Genomic DNA, 27,410 nt, shown 5'->3' on the forward strand with positions numbered 1-27,410 from the left:
AAAGACTAAGGACAAAAGCAATGAGAGATAAGAAGATGACCAGAAAGGAAAAATAATGGACAGATTGAAATTTAGACAACTGATATTCCCAGAAAAAAGTCCAAAATGAAACAAAAGTCTATCTTAGGTAGTAGGCCAAGTACTTTGTATAAATTGACCCACTGAATCTTCACAGTTACCCTGTGAGGTTAAATACCATTGTTAGTTTCCTTAAAATAGTAGGAAAGGTCTAACTTTCCCAAGGCCTTGTGACTAACTAATAAGAAGGTAAGTGATAGAGAGAAGCCAAGAGTCACTGTTAGCAAGCTACTAAATTCAGCCCTCTTAGACACTACACCACACTGCCCCTAATTTTTCCTGCTTTGGATTAAAATATAATATGCTGTAACACTCAAAGGAGAATATAAAAAACATTTTTAAAGATTTCAAGAAAAACTTACATTTTGCTTCCAGAATTGTACATGCCCCTGCTAGAGACAGGTGTCACCCAAAAGCTCATGTGTGAGACAACACAAGAAAGTTCAGAGGTGAGCTTTTCTCACATATTGGGATGACTGGGCGGCAGCGGTGTTGGGACCATGTCCTTGGAGGTGACCAGGGCGACTGCAGGGATGGTGCTAGCAGAGCTGTATGTCTCAGATCGAGAGGGAAATGGTGCCACGGGAGATGGAACCAAAGAGAAACTATTTAAAACAGGCCTAAAAGCTTTGATGACAGTAGGAAAAGATCCATTTCCTACCATTTATGAAGATTCACAAAAAGAAAATGAGAGGTAGAACATTATGTCTGAATCACAGATGAAGAACATTAGGAAAATGTGGCATAGGGAGCAAATGAAGAGTGAATCCCGAGAGAAGAAAGAGGCAGAAGATAATTTGCGAAGAGAAAAGAACCTCGAAGAAGCAAAGAAGATTACCATTAAAAATGATCCAAGTCTGCCAGAGCCACAATGTGTGAAGATTCATGTATTAGAAGGATATAGAGGCCAGAGAGTAAAGGTTTTTGGCTGGGTCCATGTTAGAGTCTGTAAACAAGTCTGGATGGCGCCTGGCAAAATGCCAGAGGGAGTGGTTTGTGAAGTAATGCCAGCGAGCCATTAAGTGTGGAGATTCCTTATTGGTTGACTGCTGTATCTAGTTTATGTTAATTAAGATAAGCTGTGTGGAATGTATAAATACCGCTCCTGTCCTACAATAAACGGCTCCTACTCCTGCTGTATCAACGTACACAAGTTGTTCGTCACCCCCCAGTTATTCTGCTGCAGCTGGACTGCGGCAGATGGTGGCCCGTTACGGGGAGCCCCGGGACACTCGGGGGTAAAAGCTGCCCGTCCATAGATAGGACGGGAGCAAATCTGCTCGTCCCTAGGCAGATAGGGTGAGAGGAAAAATGGCCATTTCAAGAAAATGGAGAAGATTGATACAGTATGTTTGTGTCTTGTTTTGTCTAAGTGTATTGTATTGTCTTTGTGACGAAAATATGGAAGGGGTGTTAAGTAAATTACTAAGGGAAAGAGGCACCCCAGTGGAACCAAGAGCAATTAGGGCATGTGTTGATAAGAGCCCAGGAACTCTAGTCAGAAAGAAGAAAAAAGTTCAGAGGAAGGATTATCAGGAAAAAAGTTGCAGCAAAAGGCTATTACTGAATACTTTCGTTACCGGAGGGTGCGTGAATCGGAGTGGTGGCTGCCACGTGCGCAAAACGCTCATGGCGCAGCAAAGTTTTTCCAAGCGGCCGGCAGTGGGCTCTTCCCCGCCCCCCGCCCGGGGAGCGGGATGCCACTGCAAGAGCCCAAATCCAAACCTGACCTGGAGGCACAGTCTTGCAGGCTCTTTGAGTCCAGGACACTCCCCAGGGCCATCTGGGGCTGCCCAGGATGCTACAGCCGGCAGAAGACGCTACTGGCGTCCCTGATGTTTGGTCATTTTCAGTGCCAATAACTACGCTACAATGGTTCTCCCACACCTGGAAGCTGATGAGTAATGAGCACTATTAATGCTTATTTCAAATGCAGAAAAACCTTGAGATAAACTACTAAATTGTTCAGAAGGTTGTTTTCTTAGTAGAATGCTACAGGATTTTCTTTAGCCATCCGGAGTTCCTGCCTTTCATCCCAGTGCCGGTGAGGACAAAGGTAGAAGAATTTCCAGTGTTGCTGAAAACCGGATGAGACTTCGGATCAAGCTAGTTGCCTGAAGAACTTACCTGGACTGTGATTTAAGCTAGCTGCCTGCAGAACTTACCTGGACTGTGATTTACCTGGACTGTGAGTTAATCTATTGAGACACTGCTTTACCTGGACTGAGACAACAAACTGTAATCTACAACAAATTGTAACTGGGTATCTTTGCAAACAGTGTCATTGCTGGTATAATTTTTCCAAGGGCTTCTTGCATGGAGCCATCAATTGGCTTGGTATTGTGGCATTTTGTATCCTCCCCTTCTGCTTGTAGCAGATTATTTATGGTGTTTATGTAAAAACCACTATGGTCGTTATTTCAATTAAACAAAAGGGGGAAATGTTAGAGTCTGTAAACAAGTCTGGATGGCGCCTGGCAAAATGCCAGAGGGAGTGGTTTGTGAAGTAATGCCAGCGAGCCATTAAGTGTGGTGATTCCTTATTGGTTGACTGCTGTATCTAGTTTATGTTAATTAGATAAGCTGTGTGGAATGTATAAATACCGCTCCTGTCCTACAATAAACGGCTCCCACTCCTGCTGTATCAATGTACACAAGTTGTTCATCACCCCCCGGTTATTTTGCTGCAGCCAGACTGCGGCAGGTCCATAGGCTGCATAGGCAAGGAAAGAATTTAATGTTCCTGGGGTTACGGGATGGTACGGGTTATCTTCAGTAAGTCTTGTCGGATGAGTTGTGTCAGTGTTACCATGGAGTAGTTTTGTCTACTGAGAGTAGTGTTGCTGTACATGGAATGCTAAATCTTACTCCAGAGGGCAAGCAGGCTAGAGGGGGCCACGAGCTGAGTTGTGACTTCTGGGAACTTATGGGGTTGGCCCCTGCTGGAGGAGCAGATAACTTAATAAAGAATCTGATGTTGATGTCCAGCTGAACAATAGGCACATGATGATCCAAGGAGAAAATATGTCCACAATCCTAAAACCACGTTCCATGATCACCAGGTGCTCCAGAGATCACTTCTTTGATATGGGGTACTGTGAAGTTACTCCTCCAACGTTGGTGCAGACACAGGTAGAAGGTGGTGCCACGCTCTTCAAGCTTGACTATTTCGGGGAAGAGGCATTTTTGACTCAGTCCTCTCAGTTGTACCTGGAGACCTGCCTTCCATCCTTGGGAGATGTTTTTTTGTATTGCACAGTCATACAGAGCAGAACAATCCAGAACATGAAGGCACCTGGCTGAGTACACTCACGTGGAAGCTGAGTGCCCTTTCCTGGCCTTTTGAGGATCTCCTGAACAGACTGGAGGACTTGGTTTGTGACATGGTAGATAGAGTCTTAAAATCACCGGCAGCAAATATAGTGTATGACCTCAACCCGAATTTTAAACCCCCTAAACGGCCTTTCAAACAGATGAACTACTCCAATGCTATTGTGTGGCTAAAAGAACACAATGTAAAGAAAGAAAATGGGACTTTCTATGACTTTGGAGAAGATATCCCAGAAGCTCCTGAGAGACTGATGACAGACACCATTAATGAACCAATCTTGCTGTGTCGATTTCCTGTGGAGATCAAGTCCTTCTACATGCAGCAATGTCCTGAGGATTCCCGCCTTAGTGAATCTGTTGACGTGTTGATGCCCAATGTTGGTGAGATTGTGGGAGGCTAAATGGGTATCTGGGATAGTGAAGAAATGCTGGCAGGTTATAAAAGGGAAGGGATTGACCCCACTCCTTATTACTGGTACACAGATCAGAGAAAATGTGGTACATGTCCTCATGGAGGATTCAGCTTGGGCTTAGAACGATTCCTGACTTGGATTCTGAATAGATATCACATCCGAGATATATGCTTGTACCCTCGATTTGTCCAGCGCTGTAAGCCATAACTGATTCCTTCCTAAATCATGAAGAAAAGATGGTCATGAAAGGAACAGACTGCCTCATTAAAAAGGAACAAAATGGGGGGCTGGGGATGTGGCTCAAGCGGTAGCGCACTTGCCTGGCATGCGTGCGGCCCGGGTTGGATCCTCAGCACCACATACAAAGATGCTGTGTCCGCCGAAAACTAAAAAATAAATATTAAAAAAATTCTCTCTCTCTCTCTCTCTCTCTCTTAAAAAAAAGGAACAAAATGCCAAATTGTCCCATGTTTATTCCATTGGAGTATAGCTTTCTGTTTTTTATTCCCAGATACCATAAAACCATAAAAAGCAGTCCACATTATTTGAACATCAGGGGACATTGATATCATTTTAAGAAAAACTATCCACTACAAAGTCTGGGGAAAATATGTGGCATGTAACTCTGTAGTTATGGATACATTTCAGCATTTTATCCAGTTATAGCAATTGTGTTAAATATGCCATACATAATTAAACAGTTTTTAATTATTGTGTAAGGTATCCTAAAAAATATTTTTAAAGCTTAATCTTTCTGTACTTTTAAATGTAACTGGAATTCTTTAATTTGTATCATGTTATTGTATCAGTGATTTAAAACACATCTGTGGGGGCAGTTTGCAGTGTGGGCATAAAGATTTGCTAGTGTTGGAGTACCTCAGCAGTAGATTCTGGAATCTAATGAGTACATTGTTTGACATCAGTTAATCTTTTCTGAATCCACATAGCTGCTTTTAATTTTGAGGCATATGATTTGATATGGAAGAATTTGTAAAAGTGGAATTGCCTTAAAATTTAAAGTGAGCATAATTGTTGGGGAGCGGCGTGGTATTTAAATGATTGACAACATCCTTCATAGCATTAGTTTAAGATAAAGGGGAAGACCGAGCTTCCTTCTTTCCCGGCGATTTTTAAAATTAAAAATATGTGTACCCTTTTCCCCACATCCTCGCCAGCACTTGTTGTTGTTTGACTTCATAATGGCTGCCAATCTTACTGGAGTGAGATGGTATCTTAGGGTGGTTTTGATTTGCATTTCTCTGACTGCTAGAGATGGTGAGCATTTTTTCATGTACTTGTTGATTGATTGTATGTCCTCCTCTGAGAAGTATCTGTTCAGGTCCTTGGCCCATTTGTTGATTGGGTTATTTGTTATCTTATTGTCTAATTTTTTGAGCTCTTTGTATACTCTGGATATTAGGGCTCTATCTGAAGTGTGAGGAGTAAAGATTTGTTCCCAGGATGTAGGCTCCCTATTTACCTCTCTTATTGTTTCTTTTGCTGAGAAAAAACTTTTTAGTTTGAGTAAGTCCCATTTGTTGATTCTAGTTATTAACTTTTGTGCTATGGGTGTCCTATTGAGGAATTTGGAGCCCGAACCCACAGTATGTAGATTGTAGCCCATTGCTGGTGGGACTGCAAATTGGTGCAGCCAATGTGGAAAGCAGTATGGAGATTTCTTGGAAAGCTGGGAATGGAACCACCATTTGACCCAGCTATTCCCCTTCTAGGCCTATTCCCTAAAGACCTAAAAAGAGCATGCTACAGGGACACTGCTACATGGATGCTCATAGCAGCACAATTCACAATAGCAAGACTGTGGAACCAACCTAGATGCCCTTCAATAGACGAATGGATAAAAAAAAATGTGGCATTTATACACAATGGAGTAATACTCTGCATTAAAAAATGACAAAATCATAGAATTTGCAGGGAAATGGATGGCATTAGAGCAGATTATGCTAAGTGAAGCTAGCCAATCCCTAAAAAACAAATGCCAAATGTCTTCTTTGATATAAGGAGAGTAACTAAGAACAGAGTAGGGAGGAAGAGCATGAGAAGAAGATTAACATTAAACAGAGATGAGAGGTGGGAGGGAAAGGGAGAGAGAAGGGAAATTGCATGGAAATGGAAGGAGACCCTCAGGGTTATACAAAATTTCATACAAGAGGAAGTGAGGGGAAAGGGGAAAATAATACAAGGGGGAGAAATGAATGACAGTAGAGGGGGTAGAGAGAGAAGAGGGGAGGGAAGGGGAGGGGGGATGGTAGAGGATAGGAAAGGCAGCAGAATACAACAGACACTAGTATGGCAATATGTAAATCAGTGGATGTGTAACTGATGTGATTCTGCAATTTGTATACGGGGTAAAAATGGGAGTTCATAACCCACTTGAATCAAAGTGTGAAATATGATATATCAAGAACTATGTAATGTTTTGAACAACCAACAATAAAAAATTTAAAAAAAAAGAATGGGAAAAAAATAAAATTAAAAATATGTTCCAAAAGAATTTGGCAGTTTGAATTTTAACAAAACTGACTGGCTGTTTGAGTCATCCCTCCCATGTCCTTAGAGCTGGTCTGTGCTACCTTACATACTTCATAGCAGGATTATTGAATGGCTTCAGAGCAGATTTAGTTAATTTCTCCCTCAAATGCATGCCATGTATTCTCAGTAGGCTTTATTTTCTTAGTGATCAATAAATGAACACTCATTTAAAAAAAAAAGAAAGAAAGTTCAGAGGTGAAATAATTGGGTTATGAGAGCCTTAACCTAATCAGTGCATCGATCACCTGTTAACTGGGTCATAACTGTGGGAAGGTAGGGAGTGGCTGGGAAAGCTGGGTTGATAGGTGTGTGCCATTGGGGTTTATATTTTGTCTATGGTGAAGGGAATTTTTTCTCTCTCTGCTTCCTGGTACCATGTCCTGAGACATTTTCCTCCACCAAACTCTTCTGCCATGATGTTCAAACTCATCTCTAAGCCAGCTGTCAATGGACTGAGACCTCTGAAACCATGAGCCACCAAATACACTTTTCCTCCTCTAAAATTTTTCTTGTCAGATCTTTTGGTCCCAGAGATGGAAAGCTGACTAAAACACCTGCCTTAGTCCATTTGGACTGTGAGGGTAAAAATGCCATAGACTGGGTACCTGACAAATAACAGAAAAGTTTCTCCAATTCACAGGAGAACTGGAGCTCAAGATAAAGAAATAAACTCAGATATTTCAGAAAATATACCCACTTAATTTTTTTCCAAAAAAAATTGGAGTCATATTTCAATTGAACAAGAGAAAAAACCTGAGATGAAAATAAAGAAGTAATGACATAGAAGTATTGTCCCAGAGCTCCAAAAATGACTGGAATAAAGTTAGATTTAAATATTATAGGAACAGTTAGAAAAGAAAGTTGAATCAATATCAAAACATTCTTTCTTTAAAAATATTTTTAGTTGTAGATAGACACAATACCTTTATTTTTATTTATTTATATTTATGTGATGCTGAGGATCGAACCCAGTACCTCACACATGTTAGGCAAGCGCTCTACCACTGAGTCACAATCCCAGCCCAGTATCACAACATCCTTGATGGAGATAATTTTTAAAATTTTTTTACAATAATCTATATTTTAAAACCAAGATTATGGGTTGGGGTTGTGGCTCAGTGGTACAGCACTTGCCTAGCATGTGTGAGGCACTGGATTCCATCCTCAGCACCACATAAAAATATAAATAAATAAAATAAAGTTATTGTATTCATCTACAGCTAAAAAATATTTTTTTAAAAAAAAAACAAGATTACATTTACAAGGGCTGGAGTTGTGGCTCAGTGGTAGAGTGCTCACCTAGCACATGTGAGGCACTGGGTTCTATTCTCACATAAAAATGAAATAAAGATATTGTGTGTCCACTTACAACTAAAAAATAAATATTAAAAAATTACATTAACAAAAATTGGGTGGGGAGGAACAATAAGCAATAAGAAAATGAAAGTTTAGTCAATCTGCTCAAACATGATGAAGATATGGTTTTTCATCTTGACAGAGAAATACAAGTTAAGGAATGCTTTTGAGAAACTTTGAAAACTAAGTACTACTAGAAAAATTTAAGTGTGTGTGTATGTGTTTATCTCCAAAGGAAGATGAAAGCAAAGAAAATGAGATCCATATTTCAAAACAATGGAAATGCAAAGAAATATGAAAACACCACATGAAACAAAATGACAAGTAAATCCACACATATTAAAGTCCAAGAACTGCAGATTGAGTGCAAAGCTGGTGTTTTTGAGATCCATGGAATATAAAATGACATGAATGAGAAAAAAGTAAGAGGAAAATACAGGAAGAAAACAAGCAATGAAACAGCAATGAAAATACTATCAGATTAAGAGAAATTAAAGGCCAGAAGCATCATGTATTAGCAAAAAGGACCATTTCTATTACATTAATGAGTGGCATTCTCCTTAGTACCACAATAGCAGTCATATCTCTGTATGCTGATGATAATTATAATGAAATACAGGCAGGCATTTTTTTTAAATACCAGGGTACATTTTCAGTAATGCAACAGTAGTGGAATCTTTGACATAGTCTCCATTTCAACAAATCAAGTAGGCAAAAAGTAAACAAGGGGAATGTTTTAAGAAATATATAACAGACAGGCATAGTGGTGCATGCCTATAATTCCAACATTTTGGGAGACTAAGGCAGGTCAGACTCAGCATCTTAGTGAGACCCCATCTCAAAATGAAAAATAGAAGAAGGGTAAGGATGTAACTCAGTGAAAGTAAGCCCAGGTTCAATCCCAGTATGGAAAAGAAAGAGAGAGAAAATGATCAAACTAATAGTAATCTAGCTTTTTTTTTTTTTTTTTTTGGCAGGGGCGGGGGTATAGGGGATTGAATTCAGGAGCATTTGGCCACTGAGCCACATCCCCAACCCTATTTTCAATTTTATTTAGAGAAAGGGTCTAGCTTTTTTTTTTTTTTTTTTTTTGTAGATGGACACAATGTCTTTATTTCATTTACTTATATTTATGTGGTGCTGAGGATTGAACCCAGAGCCTCATGCATGTGAGCCAAGTGTTTTACTACTGAGTTACAACCCCAGCCCCGAGAGTCTAGCTTTTGCTGAGGCTGGCTTTGAACTCAAGATTCTCCTGCCTCAGCCTTAAATTATTATAAATATCTAATGGTAATCTAATTATGTATCCCATGAACCAAAAAACAATTCCTAAATTCTTCTAATAAAAGGGGGGAAAATCAAAACTACTATTAGGATCAATTTAGAAATAATCAATGAAAAAAAGAAATAACCAAGTTTGAACCCTAATTGTAAAAGAACATGAAATCAATAAGACACTCAGAGAAAAACATTCACAAATACTTTAAATATTAAACAAGAAAGTATCAAAATAAATGAACTAAGCATTTGTAAAAAATGCAATAAAACAAGTTAAGGGTAAGCACAAGGAAGAAATTAATAAAAGAATAAGAAAACAAACAAAAAATACTAGAATTGATAAATAACTCCAGAAGATGATTCTCTGAAAGAATTGATAAAACAGGCAAATTTCTGCTGAATCTAATCAGGAAGCAAAAGAAGTATTCATAGAGAAACAGGAATTCAGACATGAAAACATTTTTTAAAATATTTGAAAAATCTGGGCCAAACAATGAAATACAATTTCACACAAATTAGTCTAACAAAAATCACTAAAATCTAGCCAATAGCAAGTGCTACACATATGTAATTGGATGTGCTAGGCTAGACTATAGAAAACTGCTTTGGTTTTGAGGACAGGCAAGTAGAGAAACTTACGTCATTAAACAATGCTCTATCAAGGCAGCAAACAGGTAGTACCGAGGATGTCCACCTGAGATGCAGGTGTGTACGTGACTGTCCATTGCTTGGTTTGCATTTCATGGCAGCACACCAGGTGAGAGGAGCATACAATGAAAGGCTCCCTGATTTTTATCCCCCAAATCCATTAAAATTCAGAAACGACTTTTGCTGCTCAAGAAGCCCAGTTGCCCATGCCTAATGTTCAGATTCTGGGACTTGACATTCTTATTGTACCAACCCTGGAGCAATGTCCCTTGCTGCAGTGCAGGCTCTAGGAGCTCTCTATTTATGTCTACCCAGGGGAGTTTTGTACAAAGACTTGGCCATAATCTTTCATAGGTTAACACTCACAACTCTCCTCACTTTTTTTTAAAAATTAATCCTCTCACTTCATTCAATAAATTTTTGACAGCATTTTATGTGCCACACAATGTAATAAACCTGGGAATACAAAAACTCTGGGCAAAAATAATGGCCTTCAAACGTATTAAGTCCCAAGTTTTCAATTCCATGAATATTTTAACAAAATTGATACAGAAGCATTAAAATGGATTGGGAATCATAATCCAGAGCTTATATGTCCTTTATTAACATTAAGAATGAAAATACAGATTGTCCTACAAATAGGAAACTGGGAAAACACACTACCTTTTACATATATAAGCCATCCAATAAGTCAGACATTGGGCAAATATGATATCCTGACACTGGGACAAAATGGGTCTCAGTGGAAAGACATGGGAAAGGAAGATATAGTGAAAAAGAGATTTCTAATATTGACTATGCAAAAGCAGGTAGGAAAGCATTACCAATCAGCACAGGGGTCTTTTGCTCAACTGGAAACAAAAATCACCAAGAGGCTTTCCATGGTCAGCTGCATGTCTGGAAGGCATAGCAGCTTCTGTTGGTGCAAAACCTCTTAGCAGCCCCAGGTTTTAGGTGATGGCCTTCCTCTGTCATCTGCAGAGATGAGAAGCACATCTTAAACTGTGTAGACCACAGTTTAAAAGTAATAGATGGAACCCCAAAATTAGTAAAGATGGATGCGAGCAGGATCTGGGTGGTCACCATAAATGAGAAAGCAGAGATGATGTAATGCCCTGTCAAATCCACCTCATACCTTTTTCTGAAGTTAAATTCAACTGTGAGCGCACGTTGACAATCGAAGGTGTTGGCTGTGGACTTAGAAGAAAGTCATATGAAACCCATCATCTTAAAATATTGAGCTTAAGGACCTCTGTGATGAAATTTTTATAAATGGTGCATCTCAACCTCAGTTTCTATAGCTGAAAAAAGGTTCTTTCGCAGTCACATTGTGGCAGCCACCATGAACCTGAACCCCAAGGAACTCTCTCTCATGTGTCTTCTGAGTGACGAACTGTAAACTGCTTTGCCAGAAGCCTTGAAGTAGACACAGATTTCCTTTCTCTTCTGTGGAAACTGGGAAGTTCTCTTCCAGTGCTTCCAGACGGGATCCACACAGCCCTGCTTCTGCTAACGCCTATGAGTTAATCTCCCCCAAATAGAATCATTTAAGAATTCTTTGGGTTTCATCTTCAAAAAATAGGCAAGGAATTTGAGTCTGAGATCATCCAAAAAAAATTTTTGGCAGCTAGTAAATATGGGGTATAACTAAGAACATTTGAACTTCAGCTTAGGTGGTCTGGGTATAATGTCATGTATAGATGGGACTGTAGTGATTGTAAATTGAAATTGTTATTAATGTATATATACATAGTTGTAGAAAGTTAAGGAGAAACAGATGCTTGGCCTCAAAAAGCACTTACCAGTGGATTTCCTTGAAGTCAGTATTTTGAGTTTAAAATTTGAAGCACAATTAGAGGTTCTTTTTGTTTTAAAGAAAGAAAGAAAATAAATCACCATGAGGCAAGCACTACCAACCCAACAAGGCTTTATTGGGGCTTATGCTTCAGCAAAAGGGAGACAGCACACAGGAGGGGGTTCTGGACTGGCTCTCTGAGGAGGCATTCGTGAAGCTTTCACAGCCTGGCCACCACCTTCATAGGCACACTGGTGGTTGTTGCACATGATCTGGGATTTCCTCACACATTCCATCGTCTTTTGCTCCTGGCACCATTTGCACTTGACCTGGTGTTCTGTACATGTGCATTGGGTTATCTAGGCTCGGCCTCCCACCCTAACGAGGTTATATAGGGGCATTCTGTACTAACAGAAGTCGGGTGTTGGAAGAGAACCTTTGCTGAGGATCAGGGTCTCCCCAATCTATCTTAGAAGCAAGCCCTGGGAAAACAGAGTAGTCATCACTGGGAAGGTATCCCTAAGAGTAAGTAAGAGAAGAAAAGAGAAAGTAAGAGAGTTTTCTAAGAAAAGTTTTCTAAGTAAAGTGAGATGACCCCAAGAAGACCAGCCTCTCGCTTCCACCTTCCCAACCAATCTCCAGATCCTTTCTCTTCCACTTATCTCCCCTAAACATCATCCCCCTTGCCTAAATAACCCAGTGTATTAATTGGGAGAAGCAAAAATTAACCAATTGGAATGAGCTCCTAGACTCCTGCTAGTGAATTGTTTTAGATTTTTCTTCCAAGTACTAACATTCTTCCTGCAATGTACACCTAATACGGTCCAGAGCCTGTGAACTTTCAGTGATAGTGATGATGCTGATGGGAACCAGGCACTGTGAATGGACTGTGCCTCCACTAAAAAGGAAGGGATTTGGAGCCTGAGGAGAAGAAGAGGCGGAAGAAGCAGGTAATGGTAAGAGACTTGGGACATGAGTATGAGACCTAAAGTCTCAATCCTACATCAAGAGGCGACGAGGGGGAGAGAAGTCATAGAGATTCTGGGTAAATATGAAATTCCCAATCAAAAGGAGTGTGGATCCTTCTTCCTGTCTGGAGCTCTATTGCACCCACAGGTAGCTATAGCAAAGGAGACAGCAGAAACCTGTGAGGGCCAAATGTCAGGGGGGAACCACATGCAAGAGTTTTGGTGGCCCTCCAGAAAAACCTCCATGGTTTCTGGAGCAAACACCTGGGCTTACAGCTAGAGTCTACTGCTCAACAGCTCTGTGATCTTGAGTTACTTACGCACTCTGTATCTTAACTTCGTCATTGATGAAATGGGAGTAATAATGGTGCCTCTCTCAGAGGTTATCCTGAGCACATAGAACAGCACCCAGGACAGACTGAGTACTCAATTCATGTTATCAGTTACTATTAAAGACATTGTGAGTTTACACTTCACAATGCATTTGTATACAATCTGCATAGTGTTATCTGTGGGCCTAACTACCTTCCAAGTGTGCAAACTTTCATAAGGTGTTCTAGCCTTTGTTTCTTTCTCTGTAAAAGGCACCTAATAATCTGGAGTACCCAAAAGGCAATTAAGAATCAGAGCAAGGACTCCCATAACAGCGGTGGCAGTCAACTTTTTTTTTTTTTTTTTTGTATCAAGGATTAAACTCAGGGGCACTTAAACACTGAGCCGCATCCCCAGACCTTTTTTTTCAGAGACAGAGTTTCACTAAGTTGCTTAGGGCCTCACTAAATTGCTGAAGCTGGCTTTGAACTGGTGATCCTCTTGCCTCAGCCTCCAGAGTTGCTGGGATTTACAGCCATGTGCTACCTTGCCTAGCAGCAAGGGGGCATTTTTTAAGTGCCAGACAGTGCCATACGCATATTACAGGCACTCAGTCATTCAGTCCTCACACACCTCCTTGAGATAGGTGCCATGAAGCTGAGGAAACAGAACCCAAAGAGGTTAGAAAACATGCCCAGAAGTAACTCATCAGGGGGTGACCAACCTGGGCCTTGAACCCATTCGCTTCATTTTACACTCCTTTGCTCTTTGTGCTTGTGTTTAAAATCAGTATCGATGGATTTTTTCTTCCTTGAAAGATATGGACTAACTGCATGACCAATGTGATTCTGCAACCTGTACACTCAGAATAATGAGAAATTATATCCCATCTGATTCAAATGTATGATATGTCAAGGTCATTGTACTGCCATGTGTAACTAATTAAAACAAATAAAAAAAAGAAAGATATGGACTATATTTACTTTTCCATCCTTGCTGAACGAAAATAGACTTTAAAAAAAAAAACTCTGAATCCAACTACAGGATTACCCCTACTGAGTAAGCAAATACGCAGAACTTGATGGTTGGAAAAATCTGAGACAACCAGTATTTCTAAAATTTACCAAAACAGTTCATCTGCACAGATGATCCATGATAAGTAATTCACTCAAGCATGGAAAGTGAGTAAGAGTGAGAATTTTTAACTCTTTAGAATCTTCCACAAAATATAATTTTTGGAAATAAATTCCCCTGGGTTTGGCAGTTGCATTTTTGCTGAATAAAGAGTATCGCCACATCTTAAATCTATACTTAGGTCGTAAAGACAATATTAAATATTTTATAAGAAATTATGAGTCAAAAATATGTTTACATCTGGAGATAAGATGATGTAACCCTCAAATCCCACCCAGCCTTTCTTGTACAATGGAGCCCACAATTGCTACTTTTAAAAGAATTGACTCACACAGCAAATTTTAAAATTCATGAATTTTTATTTTTTTCAGGAAACTCAGACTTTGAAAGCTTTAAATGCATGATGTGGAATTAAGAGTATTTTCCCATTTTGTACCCTTTCAGCAAACTATTTCTTACTTTCGGGATCCAATTATTTCACACAGAAACAGGTATTAGCTTTCAAAAATCAAAGACTATCAAAGCATGGGTGTTGATAGAAAAAAAATAACATATAGAATTAGAAAAGAGGAGAATTTCAAGTGAAGAAGAAAGAGATTAAGGAGTCCGGGTTCCTGTTATGTAGTAGCTACTGTCACCCGGTGGTGAAAATGTGTCAGTGCCTTCAAATTGTGTTCAACTTGATTGAAGTTTGATTTACCCTCAGCATGCATTGATATGTTACTCTTAAGTGGTTTCATCTTTGTGTTCAGTGGGTTATTCTTCATTTTCTTTAGTAATTCTATCTTGTATTCAACGAAGGCTTAATAATATTTTTTAAAAGGAGTGAATTAAAGCATTCACTATATTCAAGAGCTATTTCAAAGAAGTAGTCATTGAAAATATAGGAAAATGTAATGACGTATCTCCCAACAGAAGAAAAGAAACATAGAATAATTTGTGTCTTGTCAAGTTTTATTTCATAACCCTTCTAAATTTAATAGTAAAGAAGACTTGACTAGGAATAAAATTGCAGCATTAATTTGATTAAATCAAAGGATGGGGGGGCAATGCACTCTAATGCATGAGTCACCTAAGAAAAAAAATCTTGCATTGATTATTTGAAATAAAATTATGATTTTTCTTTCCAGAGAGTTTTTTTGGGGAGGATAAATGATTAAATACCTTATGCCTCTGTCCTTGCAAATATCTGACTGGTAAGTTAGTTCTATTTCTAACTTTCTAGAATCATCAGCAACTGATATTTTTAGCACAAGGCACTGCTCTACAAGTCATTTTTATCTCTAGTCTATCAGCACTATCTAACCTACACAGTATTGCATATAAAATGATTAAATGATAATATCCCTGAGCTATTTTTTAGCTAGAACTGCCAAAGAAACACTGAACTGATGTTACACAGAGTTGTGCAATGGAGGGTCTGTTCTTGGCTCAGACTCCAAGCAAGAAGGGACTTAAATACCCTTCCTGTAGCTACAGCCCACAAGAATCCCACACTGCAAAGCAGCTCAGTGGGCAAAAGAAATGAACACACCACATTCCACAGAAAGCTGCAACATCATGTCACCCCATCATGTCACGTTCTTCATTAAAAAGAGCAGATGGCCTGACCAATATTTTAGAGGGAGGCATTGCCTTTCATTAAAATTAGTTGATAAAGATTCAGCCCTTGTATGTTGTACACATGATCAAAATAGCACACTGTATTCCACAAATATGCACAATAATGTCGATTTTTTTAGAAGATTCGACTCTTAAAGGTTATTTTGAGCAGTTTATAAGCAAATTCTGTGATTAGGAATAAAAGTTCTGAAGAACCAGATATCCCAGGCAAGAGCTGAGTGGGTGAGTCCCAAGAGAAAATCCCTAAGTCCTTGGTGAAGAACATATGGGAAAAAGGAACCCCGAGAAACACTGAGTCTCCATAAGAACCAGAGAATGACAATGTAATTCTTTGTGTATCATTTGTACTCTTCTGGTGGATAAACATACAACAAATGGCTTAAACTAAGATGTGGAGATAACAGATGGCAGATTCCAAGTGAGCTATGAGATAAACACCATGTGCAAATGTGGATGAGGTATTTCCCACCTAGCGCAAGACAAGGCCATTGTTAAAGTGGGGTTCTGTCTATGACAGAGAGGCCTTTAAGTGACCCCTAAATCATCAAGGGATTGTTAGAATTGACAAGCTACACATATTATGCTAGTTTAAAAGGGAATTTGTAGAGAGAAATGTAATAGCTTTCATACAGGCTCAGTGAGTGCGAATCTGGCAAGCACAAGGCCCAGCACGCACGCGCGCGCACACACACACACACACACACACACACACACACACAGAATCACTTTCATAATTATAGCCACAGTTCTTGCTCATTCAGTGCACTAGTCACAAAGGTGTAGTGAATCGTGTAACTCCCCGTACTCGATAAGGTCTTCTGTTGTTTTTAGAAAGCTGTAAATTAGAAATCCTGCTGGATATTTTTAGAAAGACACCTAGACCTGGTGAATCTTACCTACTTTGAGTAAACAGGTAAAAGAAACTCTGTCCCAGTGTGCTGCCTATTTCATTTCTGACTTGTTCTCTGAATACTGGATCTATATTCTTCACAATCTAGACAAGTCAAAGGGTAACTGTAACCTTTGTTTTGCATGTAAATTGAACTTTTAGAATGGGGAGTTATGTTTGGGATTAAGAGTGAAATGATCCCAGAAATAGCCATGTTTCGGCATTCAAGGCAACCCATTCCAGCAGCAGAAGCCGTGGACCTGCACCCTAATGTTCCACCATCAGTTCACCTCTTCAGCTCCTGTTTCTTCATTTTGTCTTTTTTCTTCTCATTAAAGAATGACCGCCAGGCGCAGTGGTTCATGCCTGTAACCCCAGGGGCTCTGGAGGCTGAGGCAGGAGGATCACAGTTCAAAGCCAGCCTCAGTAAAAGTGAGGCACTAAGCAACTCAGTAAGACCCTGTCTCTAAATACAAAATAGGGTTGTTGAAGTGGCTCAATGGTTGAGTGCCCCTGAGTTCAATCCCCAGTACTCCCCATTAAAAAAAAAAAGAGATTGGCTCGTGCTTTCTGAATGTTCCTATCTCTCAATTATATAATTAGTCAATTACCATTATCCTTATTACAGAAACTTGTTTTTGTTTTGTTTTGATTTTTGTACAACCCAGTTTTGGCAGCGGGGGGGGGGGGGGGGGTTAGGAGGGTGGGTTTGTTTTGTTTTGGTTTGTTTTGGTTTTGAGACAGGGTCTCACTGAATTGCCCAGGCTGGCCTTAAACTTGGTGATCCTTACCCTCCCGAGTAGCTGGGATTATAGGCACATGCTACTGTACCTGGCTCAGAAATTTTCCATGTCAAGTTGTTTCATGGACAGCAGCCAGTCTGTGGATTAGACTGCCCCTGGGAAACTTGACTCCACTCCTTTGCTTTAGGAAGAGACTGAGTGAGGTTGGCTGTTCAGCTCAGCAGAGCAACAAGTGGGAGAACATAAGCATCATGACTGAACTGTTTAGTATCCTATGTTTGAAATGTTGGGCTTTTTACTCTGAACAGATAACTTTAGGTTTTATTCATTAACAGACTTTATCTATTACAGGAAAAGAGTGGTATATAACATAGCATAGCTACACCATATATTGTAATTATATCCTTAATAAATAAAAGTAGGTTCTGCACATATTTAAACATCTCTATTTGACAATCAGTTTCAATAGTCTATTTAATCCTCACGTCAATGCACATAACTGTTATTTTGTCTTGCAGAAAGGTGGACATTTTTCAATCCAGTTAGTTCTCTTCAGCAGATACAGGCAGATTCTTAAGCATTACAGACAGCTAATGATATAAACTTAGATCTGAAAGGTGCAGATGGAGAAGCAGATGTAGCTGTTGCCATATAGGCTGAGTAAGCACAGCAGGCGTGCTGAAATGTTCCTGCCAGAGAGCCCACAATAATAAAATATTAGCTCTCTGAAACCATGCTGGACTTTAGACTCCAAATGGAAACTAATCATTAAAGTCATTTACTGTGAGCCATGTCAGGAGGGTATACAGCACTTTAATAAATTAATATAATTGAAAAGGCCCACTGTGAATATATAAGAAAATGAGAAGAGCCACCGTACAGCAAACATAAAACAGAAGTGTATGGTCCAAAGTTTGCTCAGAAACTGTCAAATTTATTTCTCTAACTACAGGTGGAGCCATGTCTATCTATTCTGTAATGATCATCGAATCAACTAATAAACATACCTAATTAGAAACAATTCATGGGCTGGGGATATGGCTCAAGCAGTAGCGCGCTCGCCTGGCATGCGTGCGGCCCGGGTTCGATCCTCAGCACCACATACAAACAAAGATGTTGTGTCTGCAGAAAACTGGAGGATAAATATTAAAGGAAGGGAATTCTCTCTCTCTTAAAAAAAAAAAAAAAAAAAAAAAAAACTGACTGGATGTGGGACTCCACTCTGCATCCGAATCTAAATTGATGAAAGCAATGTATGAGTAATGTTGTGAAATAAAGCTTTAAAAAAAAAAAAAAAAAGAAACAATTCATAATATGCCTTGGCAAACTTTTTCACAGCCCCCCAAATGGGAGGTAGTTCTTAAAGAAACTAAAGATAGTTTTGGGGCCATTTCACAGTTTATTACTCAGCGTCTTTTTTTTCTCAATATCTATTAAAATACAGAACCTAATTCTGGGCATTATCAAATCCCAGAATTCAACAAAAACATTCTCTTCCGTTACAGGATATTGTATTACCATTAATATTTCAGCAACTTGATAGCCTTTTTTATAGAAATACTTCCTTGCTGAAAAAGATATATCTGATAAATTAGTAGGCTTAATGTTCTCATTAAAAATAGAATTTTAGAATTAAACATTGCAAGAGCCCACATATGATGGCATAATCCATGCTCAATGGAGAAAGGCTGTGTCTAACTCTGTGATCCATATTTATCTCGTTAGTACTTAGTAAATAATTAAAGAGTGATTTCCGCTAGTCCCATAACTTCATCTATCAATTCCATGCTTATGGTTCCCAAACCTGAGCCTCCCAACTCCAAAATGCATATTTTCCACTCACTGCTGGACTTCCTCCTATGAAAGTCCCCAAACATAGCAATATTGTTCTTAGCTGACATTATCATTTAAGTCGTGGTCCACAGCACCAACACTGGTATCACCTGAGTTTGTTAGAAATGCAAAAATATCAGGCCTTGTGACCCAAATAATTTAATCACTATCCCTCACTGTTCCTATTCTTGTTCAGGTTTGAAAATCACTGCCCTTGGATTCCCTCATCTCTGTTGAATTTTACTTCTTCACAAATGTTTTCAAACCTACAGAATACTTAACCTCAAGGATTTCATGAAGATTAATTTTTAAACCTCTGCAGATTAAGTTATTTTTAAATTGCCTTGAAGAAAGGGCACTAAGCCACTAAATAGAGCAAAATGTGATCCTTCCTTATTGGAGGTTCTTTAATCAGCAGACTTATCACTTCAAAGTGACATCTTTACTCATAAGTAATCTTTATTCATCAGTAATCTCCAGATTTGTTATTCTTAGAAAAATTTCTAATCCCTTAGAAAATTATTGATTTTATGGATTTCTCTATTTTGCCAAAACAAACAGTGCCATCCCCAGAATAGGTTAAATGTATACACAGGATCTTTGTGTGGATGGATGCTTCTGCCTGTTAAGGCAGCTGAGCAGTATCTTCTCATATATCAGAAATAGCATCTCCTCCAGCAGAGCAGGCCACATTCCCCACAGGAAACAGATTATTAACACCAGGCCCTACAGTATAATTTTCCCTGCCTAAATTCCCTAGTTAGGAAAAATACAGTTCTGTGGACAGTGGGTATAAGATGTCCCAGTTGGAGGCATTTTTCTAACCAGCAAACACCTGCCCAACAGGCTGCCCTGATTTCTTTTAATGACAATATCAGAGTACCAGACATCTTTGTAGGCTAATAGTTATGGTCCCTCAGTATGTTTTCTGTAAAACAAATTTAAATATTTCTCCATAAAACCCTGGTCAGAGCTTGCTTTGATGTCATATGAATCCTTCCCAATTCAGTATGTTTTCTTGAAAAGCGAAAGATACTCTAGCATTCAGCAACCTACAGCTGTCTTGTTTAACAGTTAAAGCCATCTACAGCGATTAGATAACCATCAATGACATAGTTGGGGGATTCATGAACTGGGTTAAGAAGATAGGACTTTATGACCTCAATGGATCCTTTAAGCTTCAAAATTCCTTAACTTCTCAACTCTGTTGTAACTACTTTCATTTCACATGTATGACTGTAATACTATCAAGTCTTCCCTGAAGTTCATTAAAGGTGAAGTTTTAGATGAGTTAGACATTAAACAACTAAATAATTATGATTCTTAACTAGCTTAGACAAAAAAAAAGTATTCATTTAATGCTTCTATTTACTTTTTTTAAAAAAATTTTTTTAGTTGTTGATGGACCCTTTATTTATTTACATGTGGTGCTGAGAATTGAACCCAGTGCCTCCTCACAACATGCCAGGCAAGTGAGCTACCGCTGAGCCACGGCCCCAGCCCATTCTGTTATTTTTTAAGGCACTTATTTTACCATTAACAGAAGAACCAATATCTATTTCCTTCTTAGCTTTAAAAATTCATTTACAAAAACTTTCAAACTTTGGACTTTGGGGTTTTACAAAATATTTCCCTTGAATGATTTTGTTTTCCATCTCCTTAAAATTCTAATTTTATCATTATTTCTTTTCCTTTTATTTCTTTTTTTTAAAAAGAGAGAGAGAGAATTTTTTAATATTTTTCAGTGGATACAACATCATTTTTTATTTTTATGTGGTGCTAAAGATCAAAGCCAGCGCCCCGCGCATGTCAGGCAAGCGTGTTACCGCTTGAGCCACATCCCCAGCCCTCCCTTTATTTCTTTAGGTTCATTTGTAGTCCTGTTATTTTCTAAGGTTGAATAAAAATGTCTTTTCTACCCTTTCCTCCAGCTGCATTTAAAATAACATGTCTATACAATAATCCTTTTTCTCATACTACAAGTTTTCACATATAATACGTTCATTGTTCAATTATAAATATAAATTTCATTGATTTATGATCTTAATGGTACATGGACATTTATACATACTCATATTTTTTTTCTCATTTCTAGCATTTTTGAAGCCAGTTATTTTTCAGGGATCAGTTTTTTTAGGACTAGGAGGATTGATAAGTATATTTTAGTTTTGTATTCTTTTTGTTTTTAATTTTTTATACATTTATTTTTATGTGGTGCAGAGGATCAAACCCAGCACCTCACACATGCTAGGTGAGCGCTCTACCACTGAGCCACAACTCCAGCCTGTTTTTAATTTTTAATTTTTACTTTATATATATTTTTTCTCTTACCTGTTTCCCTTATTCTTCTTCTTTTCTTCCACTAACAGCCAATCTATATTGGCACCAAAACAGTCATGAAAACCAAAATAGAAGACACAGAGGTAAACCCACATAAATACAGTTATCTCATACTAGACAAAGGCACCATACCATAAACATACATTGGAGAAAAGATAGCCTCTTTAACAAATGGTGCTGGGAAAACTGGAAATCCACATATAACAAAATGAAATTAGACCCTTATCTCTCACCCTGCACAAAACTTAACTCAAAGTAGATCAAGGACCTAGGCATTAGACCAGAGACCCTGCACATAATAGAAGAAAAAGTCGGCCCATTACATCAGCTCAGGAACCGACTTCCTCAACAAGACTCCTAAAGCACAACAAGTAAAATCAAGAATCAATATATGGGATAATATCAAACTACAAAGCTTCTTCATAGCAAAGGAAACAATCAAGAATGTAAGCAGAGAGCCTACAGAATGGGAGAAAATCTTTGTCACCTACACTTCAAATAGAGCATTAATTTCCAGGATATATAAAGAACTCAGAAAACTTAATATCAAAAAAAAAAAAAAACAGCCCAATCAATAAATGGGCAAAGAAACTGAACAGACATTTCATAGAAGAAATACAATCGGTCAACAAATATAAGAAAAAACGTTCAACATCTCAACATCACAGGCAATTAGAGAAATGCAAATTAAAACTACACTGAGATTTCATCTGACTCCAGTCAGAATGGCAAATATCAACAATACAAGTAACAGGGTTGGGGATATAGCTCAGTTGGTAAGAGTGCTTGCCTCGCATGCACAAGACCCTGGGTTCAATCCCCAGCACCACCAAAAAAAAAAAAAAAGAGAGAGAGAATATAAGTAACAATAAATGTTGGCAAGGATGTTGGGGAAAAGGCACACTCATACATTGCTGGTGGGACTGCAAATTGTGCAATCACTTCAGAAAGCAGTATGGAGATTTCTCAGAAAACTTGGAATAAAACCACCATTTGGCCCAGTTATCCCACTCCTTAGCATATACCCAAAGGACTTAAAATCAGAGTCCTCTAGTGATACGTTCATATCAATGTTCATAGCAACCCAATTCATAATAGCTAAGCTATGGAACCAAACTGGTACCCTTCACCAAATTAATGGATAAAGAAAACAAGGTACATATACGCAATGGAATATTACTCAGCCATAAAGAATGAAAGTATGGCATTTGTTGGAAAATGGATGGAACTGGAAACTATCATGTTAAATGAAATAAGCCCAATCCCAAGAAATCCAAAGGCCGAATGTTCTCTCTGATATGCAGATACTGACTCACAAATGGGCAGGGGGAAGTGAGGAGTGGAGGCTCATTGGTTTGGATGGAGGGGAGTGGGGAGAAGAGAAAGAAAATTGGAAATGAGAAAGACAGTAAATTCAGGCATAACTTTCCTATGTTCATATATGAAACTATAAAGTTACCAGTGTAACTATAAAGTTACCAGTGTAACTACACACGTACATCCACAAAAATGGTTATACTCCATGTATGTATGTCAAAGTACATTCTACTGTCATGTATAACTAAAAGGAACACATAAATTTTTAAAAAAATTTTTTTAAATAAAAATATAAACAAATGTGTGCTTTGGTCTGAATGTTGGGAACCCCCTCAAAACTCCTATTTGAGACTTAATCTCCAATGTGGTTAAGAGGTAGGGTTTTATAAGTTGATTAGTGCATAAGGGCTGTACCCTTCTCAATGGATTAGTGGCCTTATAAAAAGAGGCCTGAGAGAGCTGGATAGCCCCTTGCCTCATCAGGACACAGCAAAAAGGTGTATCATCTAGCGTCTAAACTCCCCAAACTCTAATAAATACATTTCTGTTGTTTATTATATATAGTCTACTGTACTTTGTTAAAACAGACCAAACAAAAACAAAGGATTAAACATTTTTTCAACCATCCATTTGAATATCTAGTAATTTACTAATAGCTTAAATATACACAAAAATGATTTCTTTTAAATAGCAAGCTAAATGGGTATGATGATATATCTGTTCATCATTTATCCTTAAATACAGAGGCACTTTAGCATTTAACCTGTACTTGATTTAGACATTAAGAACCACTTAGGGCTAAAATACCATCTTTTCACTAAGACAAAATACAAGAGCATTCTTAACGAACAGAAGTTGAAGGTACAAGCAAAAAAGCAGCTGTTTTTATTACAACATCTTTCCTCAGTCTAAAAAAACACTGAAGCATACTTGTCTTACATAAATGAATAACTATTTTTGGCATGATGAAAATGCTCTAAAATTGATTGTGTTAATGGTTATAGAATTCCATGAAAATATTTAAAATTACTGAATTGTATAATTCAAATGAGTTAATTGTATGATATGTGAAATATATCAACAAAGTTATTTTTGAAATGAGTAATATTTTACTCTACTAGCAGAAGATTTTAAATGCTCTCATTTTGTTTTGTGTGTGTATAGAGAAATATTATTGAGTCCTTAAAAAATAATGAAGTCCTATCATTTATAGCAACATGGATGAAACTGGAGGACATTTTAAGCAAAATAAAGCAGGCAAGATGGACAAATACCACACATTCTTACTCACATGTGGAAACCTAAAGAGTAGTCACTAGTAGTTAGGAAGTTAGGAAGAGGGGATGGAGGGAGATTGGATAATAGTCATCAAAATGCAGTTAAATAGGAAGAACACATTCCAGTGTTCCACAGCACAGTTGAGTGCCTGTAGTTTACAACCATTTACTATATATTTTATTAAGAACTAAAAGAGAGTTCAAAGTGTCCCAACACAAATCATAAATTTTAAGGGGATGAAAATGCTAATTACCTTAATTTGATTATTACATATTATATTCATGTATCAAATTATCACACTGTACCCCATAAATACACACAATTACTAAGTGTAAGTCAAAATATCTTTTAAGTGTTCTAATGTTACAACAGGATTCTTAGGCTTTACTAGATTTCAAGATAACCAGAAACACAGAGAAAAGTATATTTTATTGGCATTTTGGTCTAGCACAGTTCAATTCAAATAAAATGGAACTTACTTAAGCAAACTGAATATAACAATTATAAGTTTTCTGTTTTACCATCATATGATTGTGTTCATGCAAGTAACAATCATCAGAACTGTCTTTCTAAGCATATATCAGCGCACCATCTTTCATTTGCAGTACTTGATATGTAAATTTCATTGTCAAAACATATCTGCTTTAGCAATGTAAACATCTGCTATAAGTAAACTTTAAAAGGTAAAAGCGAACGTTACTGATGAATAAATCAAAACAGAACTAAGTATCATCAGGTGACATAATTAAACATTATATAATACTGTTTCAATAAGAGCCACAACTTAATAAAGTTCACACAAAGGAAGCAGAAATAAGAAATGTAAACTCCCAAAATAGTGTTAAAATACTGAAGGATATAATGTAAAATTTACCACAGAAAAAGAAGGGAAAACAACAAAATGAGTAGTGAAAACCAAATTTGGTTTAGTAGTTACAATAGTCATTTTACTGCAAAGGCTTTCTTTATGTACTCTAACCAAATGCTTTATTTTCTGTATCCTTTTTAAAAAGAAATTATTGTGGTTAGTCACATAAGTTAGGTACTTTGTAGGAATTTCACATTTATTGTCATTTGTGGGAATGTTACCCCCACCAAAATTTTTCATCTCTAAATAATTTTTCCAAATAATCAAAAACATTAAATTATCTTCATGAAAATTGCCATTATAAAGTCAGATAATTTCTAAATAAGTCTGCGTTACCAGAAAAACTACAGGAAAAAGTGTATGCGTAAGTGCTGAAAATCACTAAAAAAAAAATTCAACAAATAAGAAAAAATGTTCACATTTATCATAACTATTGATTTGTTCCTTTCTGGCTAAAATTAAATAAGTTTTTAAAAGGTCAGTGAGGATATTCAGTGCCACTTTGGATTTGTCTGCAATATACAAATAAGTTATATCTGTTGTACAAGGCAGACTCTATTTTTACTCTTAAACATAATTAAGTTATAAAGACTTTGAAATTCTAAAACCAGTTATAATACTGTGGCAAGCAAAACAAATTTGTTCTCAATGCTCTCATTATATTCCAGCTTTATCTACAAACGTGAACATTTTTATGTTTTCTCAAACCATACTGATACAAAAAAAAAAGTTTAGAGAGATCTGTTGGTTTCCACAGACAAACTGAAAAAGGGAAAAAAATGAAACTGAAATATTTCATCTTCTTAAGTGTCTTTAACATGTTTCATATGTCAAGCAGCACTTGACACAGCAAGTTTCTTCAAGTGATCCATAAACACTTGTAAACTAACATCATCTGTGAGGATGGGTGCTCCAGACTCCTAGAGGAAAAGAGAAGTATTCGCTATAATTAAAACACAGGGTGATACCTTGGACTGTATAAGAAAATGTTTAAAATAGACAAGGGAATCATTTTAAGCAGAAGAATGCCTATGCTCCTGGTTTCTGAGAGGGAAATTCTTATCTAAGTCCTCAAAATTTCCTAATTGTCTTTGTGATGGGCTATTCCCATCACATCTGAGTTTATGCTAGAAAATGAGAGGTCTCAGGATGGAGACTGGTTATCAAGAGGACAGAGAGGTGATTAGAGGATTAGGGCTTTAAAACAGCCTGACCTCCAGAACCCCTATCCCTGGCATTTTAACAGAAACACTAGTTAAAAGGAAGCAAATTCACGGCATCATTTTTAAAATAAACTATGCTTACTAAGTTTTCAAGTCATTGAATTGATTTCTGTAAGTTTCAAGAAATTAACCAGAATTACCAAAATTCTCTTATTTATTTATTTGTTTATTTATTTATTTATTTTTGGTATTTGTTTATTTTTATGTGGTGCTGAGGATCGAACTCAGTGCCTCACACGTGCAAGGCAAGCGCTCTGCCACTGAGCCACAACCCCAGCCCCCAAAATTCTTAATATCTATTTTAACAAAAACTGTACTGACAAAATGACCTTGAAAACCTAATCCATTAACAATGAAATTTTACTGTAAGAGAAAGTATTTGTGGATTTTATATCTGAATTTTTAGAAATATTCTTCTCATACTCAAATTCCATTTATTAATAAATGGAAAGAGTCTAACACAAAGTAATTTCAGAGGAGATCAGCAAGATAGTGGCAAATGTTAGATATGAATTTATAGCTCCTGTGGGTCTAGCCTGGCAAAGCCGCAGACATGTTATTACCTCTTCTGAATAAGTCATGTTAATTTATAAGAACTTGAGAAACTTGGCAATGAAGGGAGGGATTAAAGTGCTGAGCTTATGGGCACAGAACTTGGAGCCAGGATGCCTGAGCTGAAATTCTGGTTCTGCCACTTAGTATTCATGTGACTTTGAGGAGGTGATTTGACCTGTCTTAGTTTCCACATTTATCAAATAAGGATAACAGGGTCTATCTCAAGCAGCTCTTGAAAAGATTCAATGAGTGAAGTAGTATAAAGCAAACAGAAAAATCTGTGCCATACAATATACAAAAGTGTTTTAGCTATTTTCACCATTACTTCATTTGAAAAAGCTATTACTTCGTATCCACAAAAACATTTTTCCTTCTTCTACATTCAGAGTTATCAGAAGCCCCTAAAATGTGACCCAAACTAATAATCACCTGGTGGCTCTTGCTTGTTCTCTTCCTATGATTTTTTTTTAAATGTTTTTCACCTCAATTCACCCAATTCTAGATCTATTTCTTCCATTCAAGATAAAAGATACAGATTGCCTAATTTATACACTGCAGAGATCCTATTTGAAATTATAAAAACTAAGGCTAAATTCAAATTATATCAAAAATCAGTAGTTAGCTCATTTTTCAAATGGGTCTTTTTTCCTCTTTAAAATTACAAAAAGATCCAAGCTTTACAACATTTAGCATATGAAGCATTACACCAATAGAGGTCCCGAATGCCACAGAAAGCAGTATTGCAGTGGTGCCCTCTTCAGGACATTCACATATAATACTTATCACTAGGTTCTCGATTTCTGACAAAAAGAAAACTATGATATTTCAATTTCCTCTTCTGAAAAGTTTTTCATAATTCAAACGGGGTAAAGGAGATGA

At 37.5% G+C, this 27,410-nt stretch overlaps 1 protein-coding gene, 1 non-coding gene and 1 pseudogene across 2 annotated transcripts in view; 2 read left to right on the plus strand and 1 right to left on the minus strand.

The window, feature by feature from the left end:
• The first annotated feature begins 551 nt into the window (after positions 1-551).
• LOC124104616 (asparagine--tRNA ligase, cytoplasmic-like) lies at positions 552-4,091 on the plus strand (annotated as a pseudogene).
• Positions 4,092-22,048: 17,957 nt separating this feature from the next.
• Positions 22,049-22,122, plus strand: Trnaa-cgc (transfer RNA alanine (anticodon CGC)). The gene has a single exon. It is a non-coding gene; the product is annotated as a tRNA-Ala (tRNA).
• Positions 22,123-24,295: 2,173 nt separating this feature from the next.
• Sec23a (SEC23 homolog A, COPII coat complex component) overlaps positions 24,296-27,410 on the minus strand; it is a 52,427-nt gene continuing 49,312 nt past the window's right edge. Inside the window, exon 20 of the mRNA XM_046461396.2 lies at positions 24,296-25,673. Coding sequence (XP_046317352.1) covers positions 25,584-25,673 — 90 coding nt within the window. The 3' untranslated portion in view covers positions 24,296-25,583. The remainder of the gene's footprint in view (positions 25,674-27,410) is intronic.

The sequence above is a fragment of the Marmota monax genome, unplaced genomic scaffold (genome assembly GCF_021218885.2).
Source record: "Marmota monax isolate L192 unplaced genomic scaffold, Marmota_monax_Labrador192_F-V1.1 WCK01_AAM20220418_F8-fsc00001, whole genome shotgun sequence".
Lineage (NCBI taxonomy): Eukaryota > Metazoa > Chordata > Mammalia > Rodentia > Sciuridae > Marmota > Marmota monax.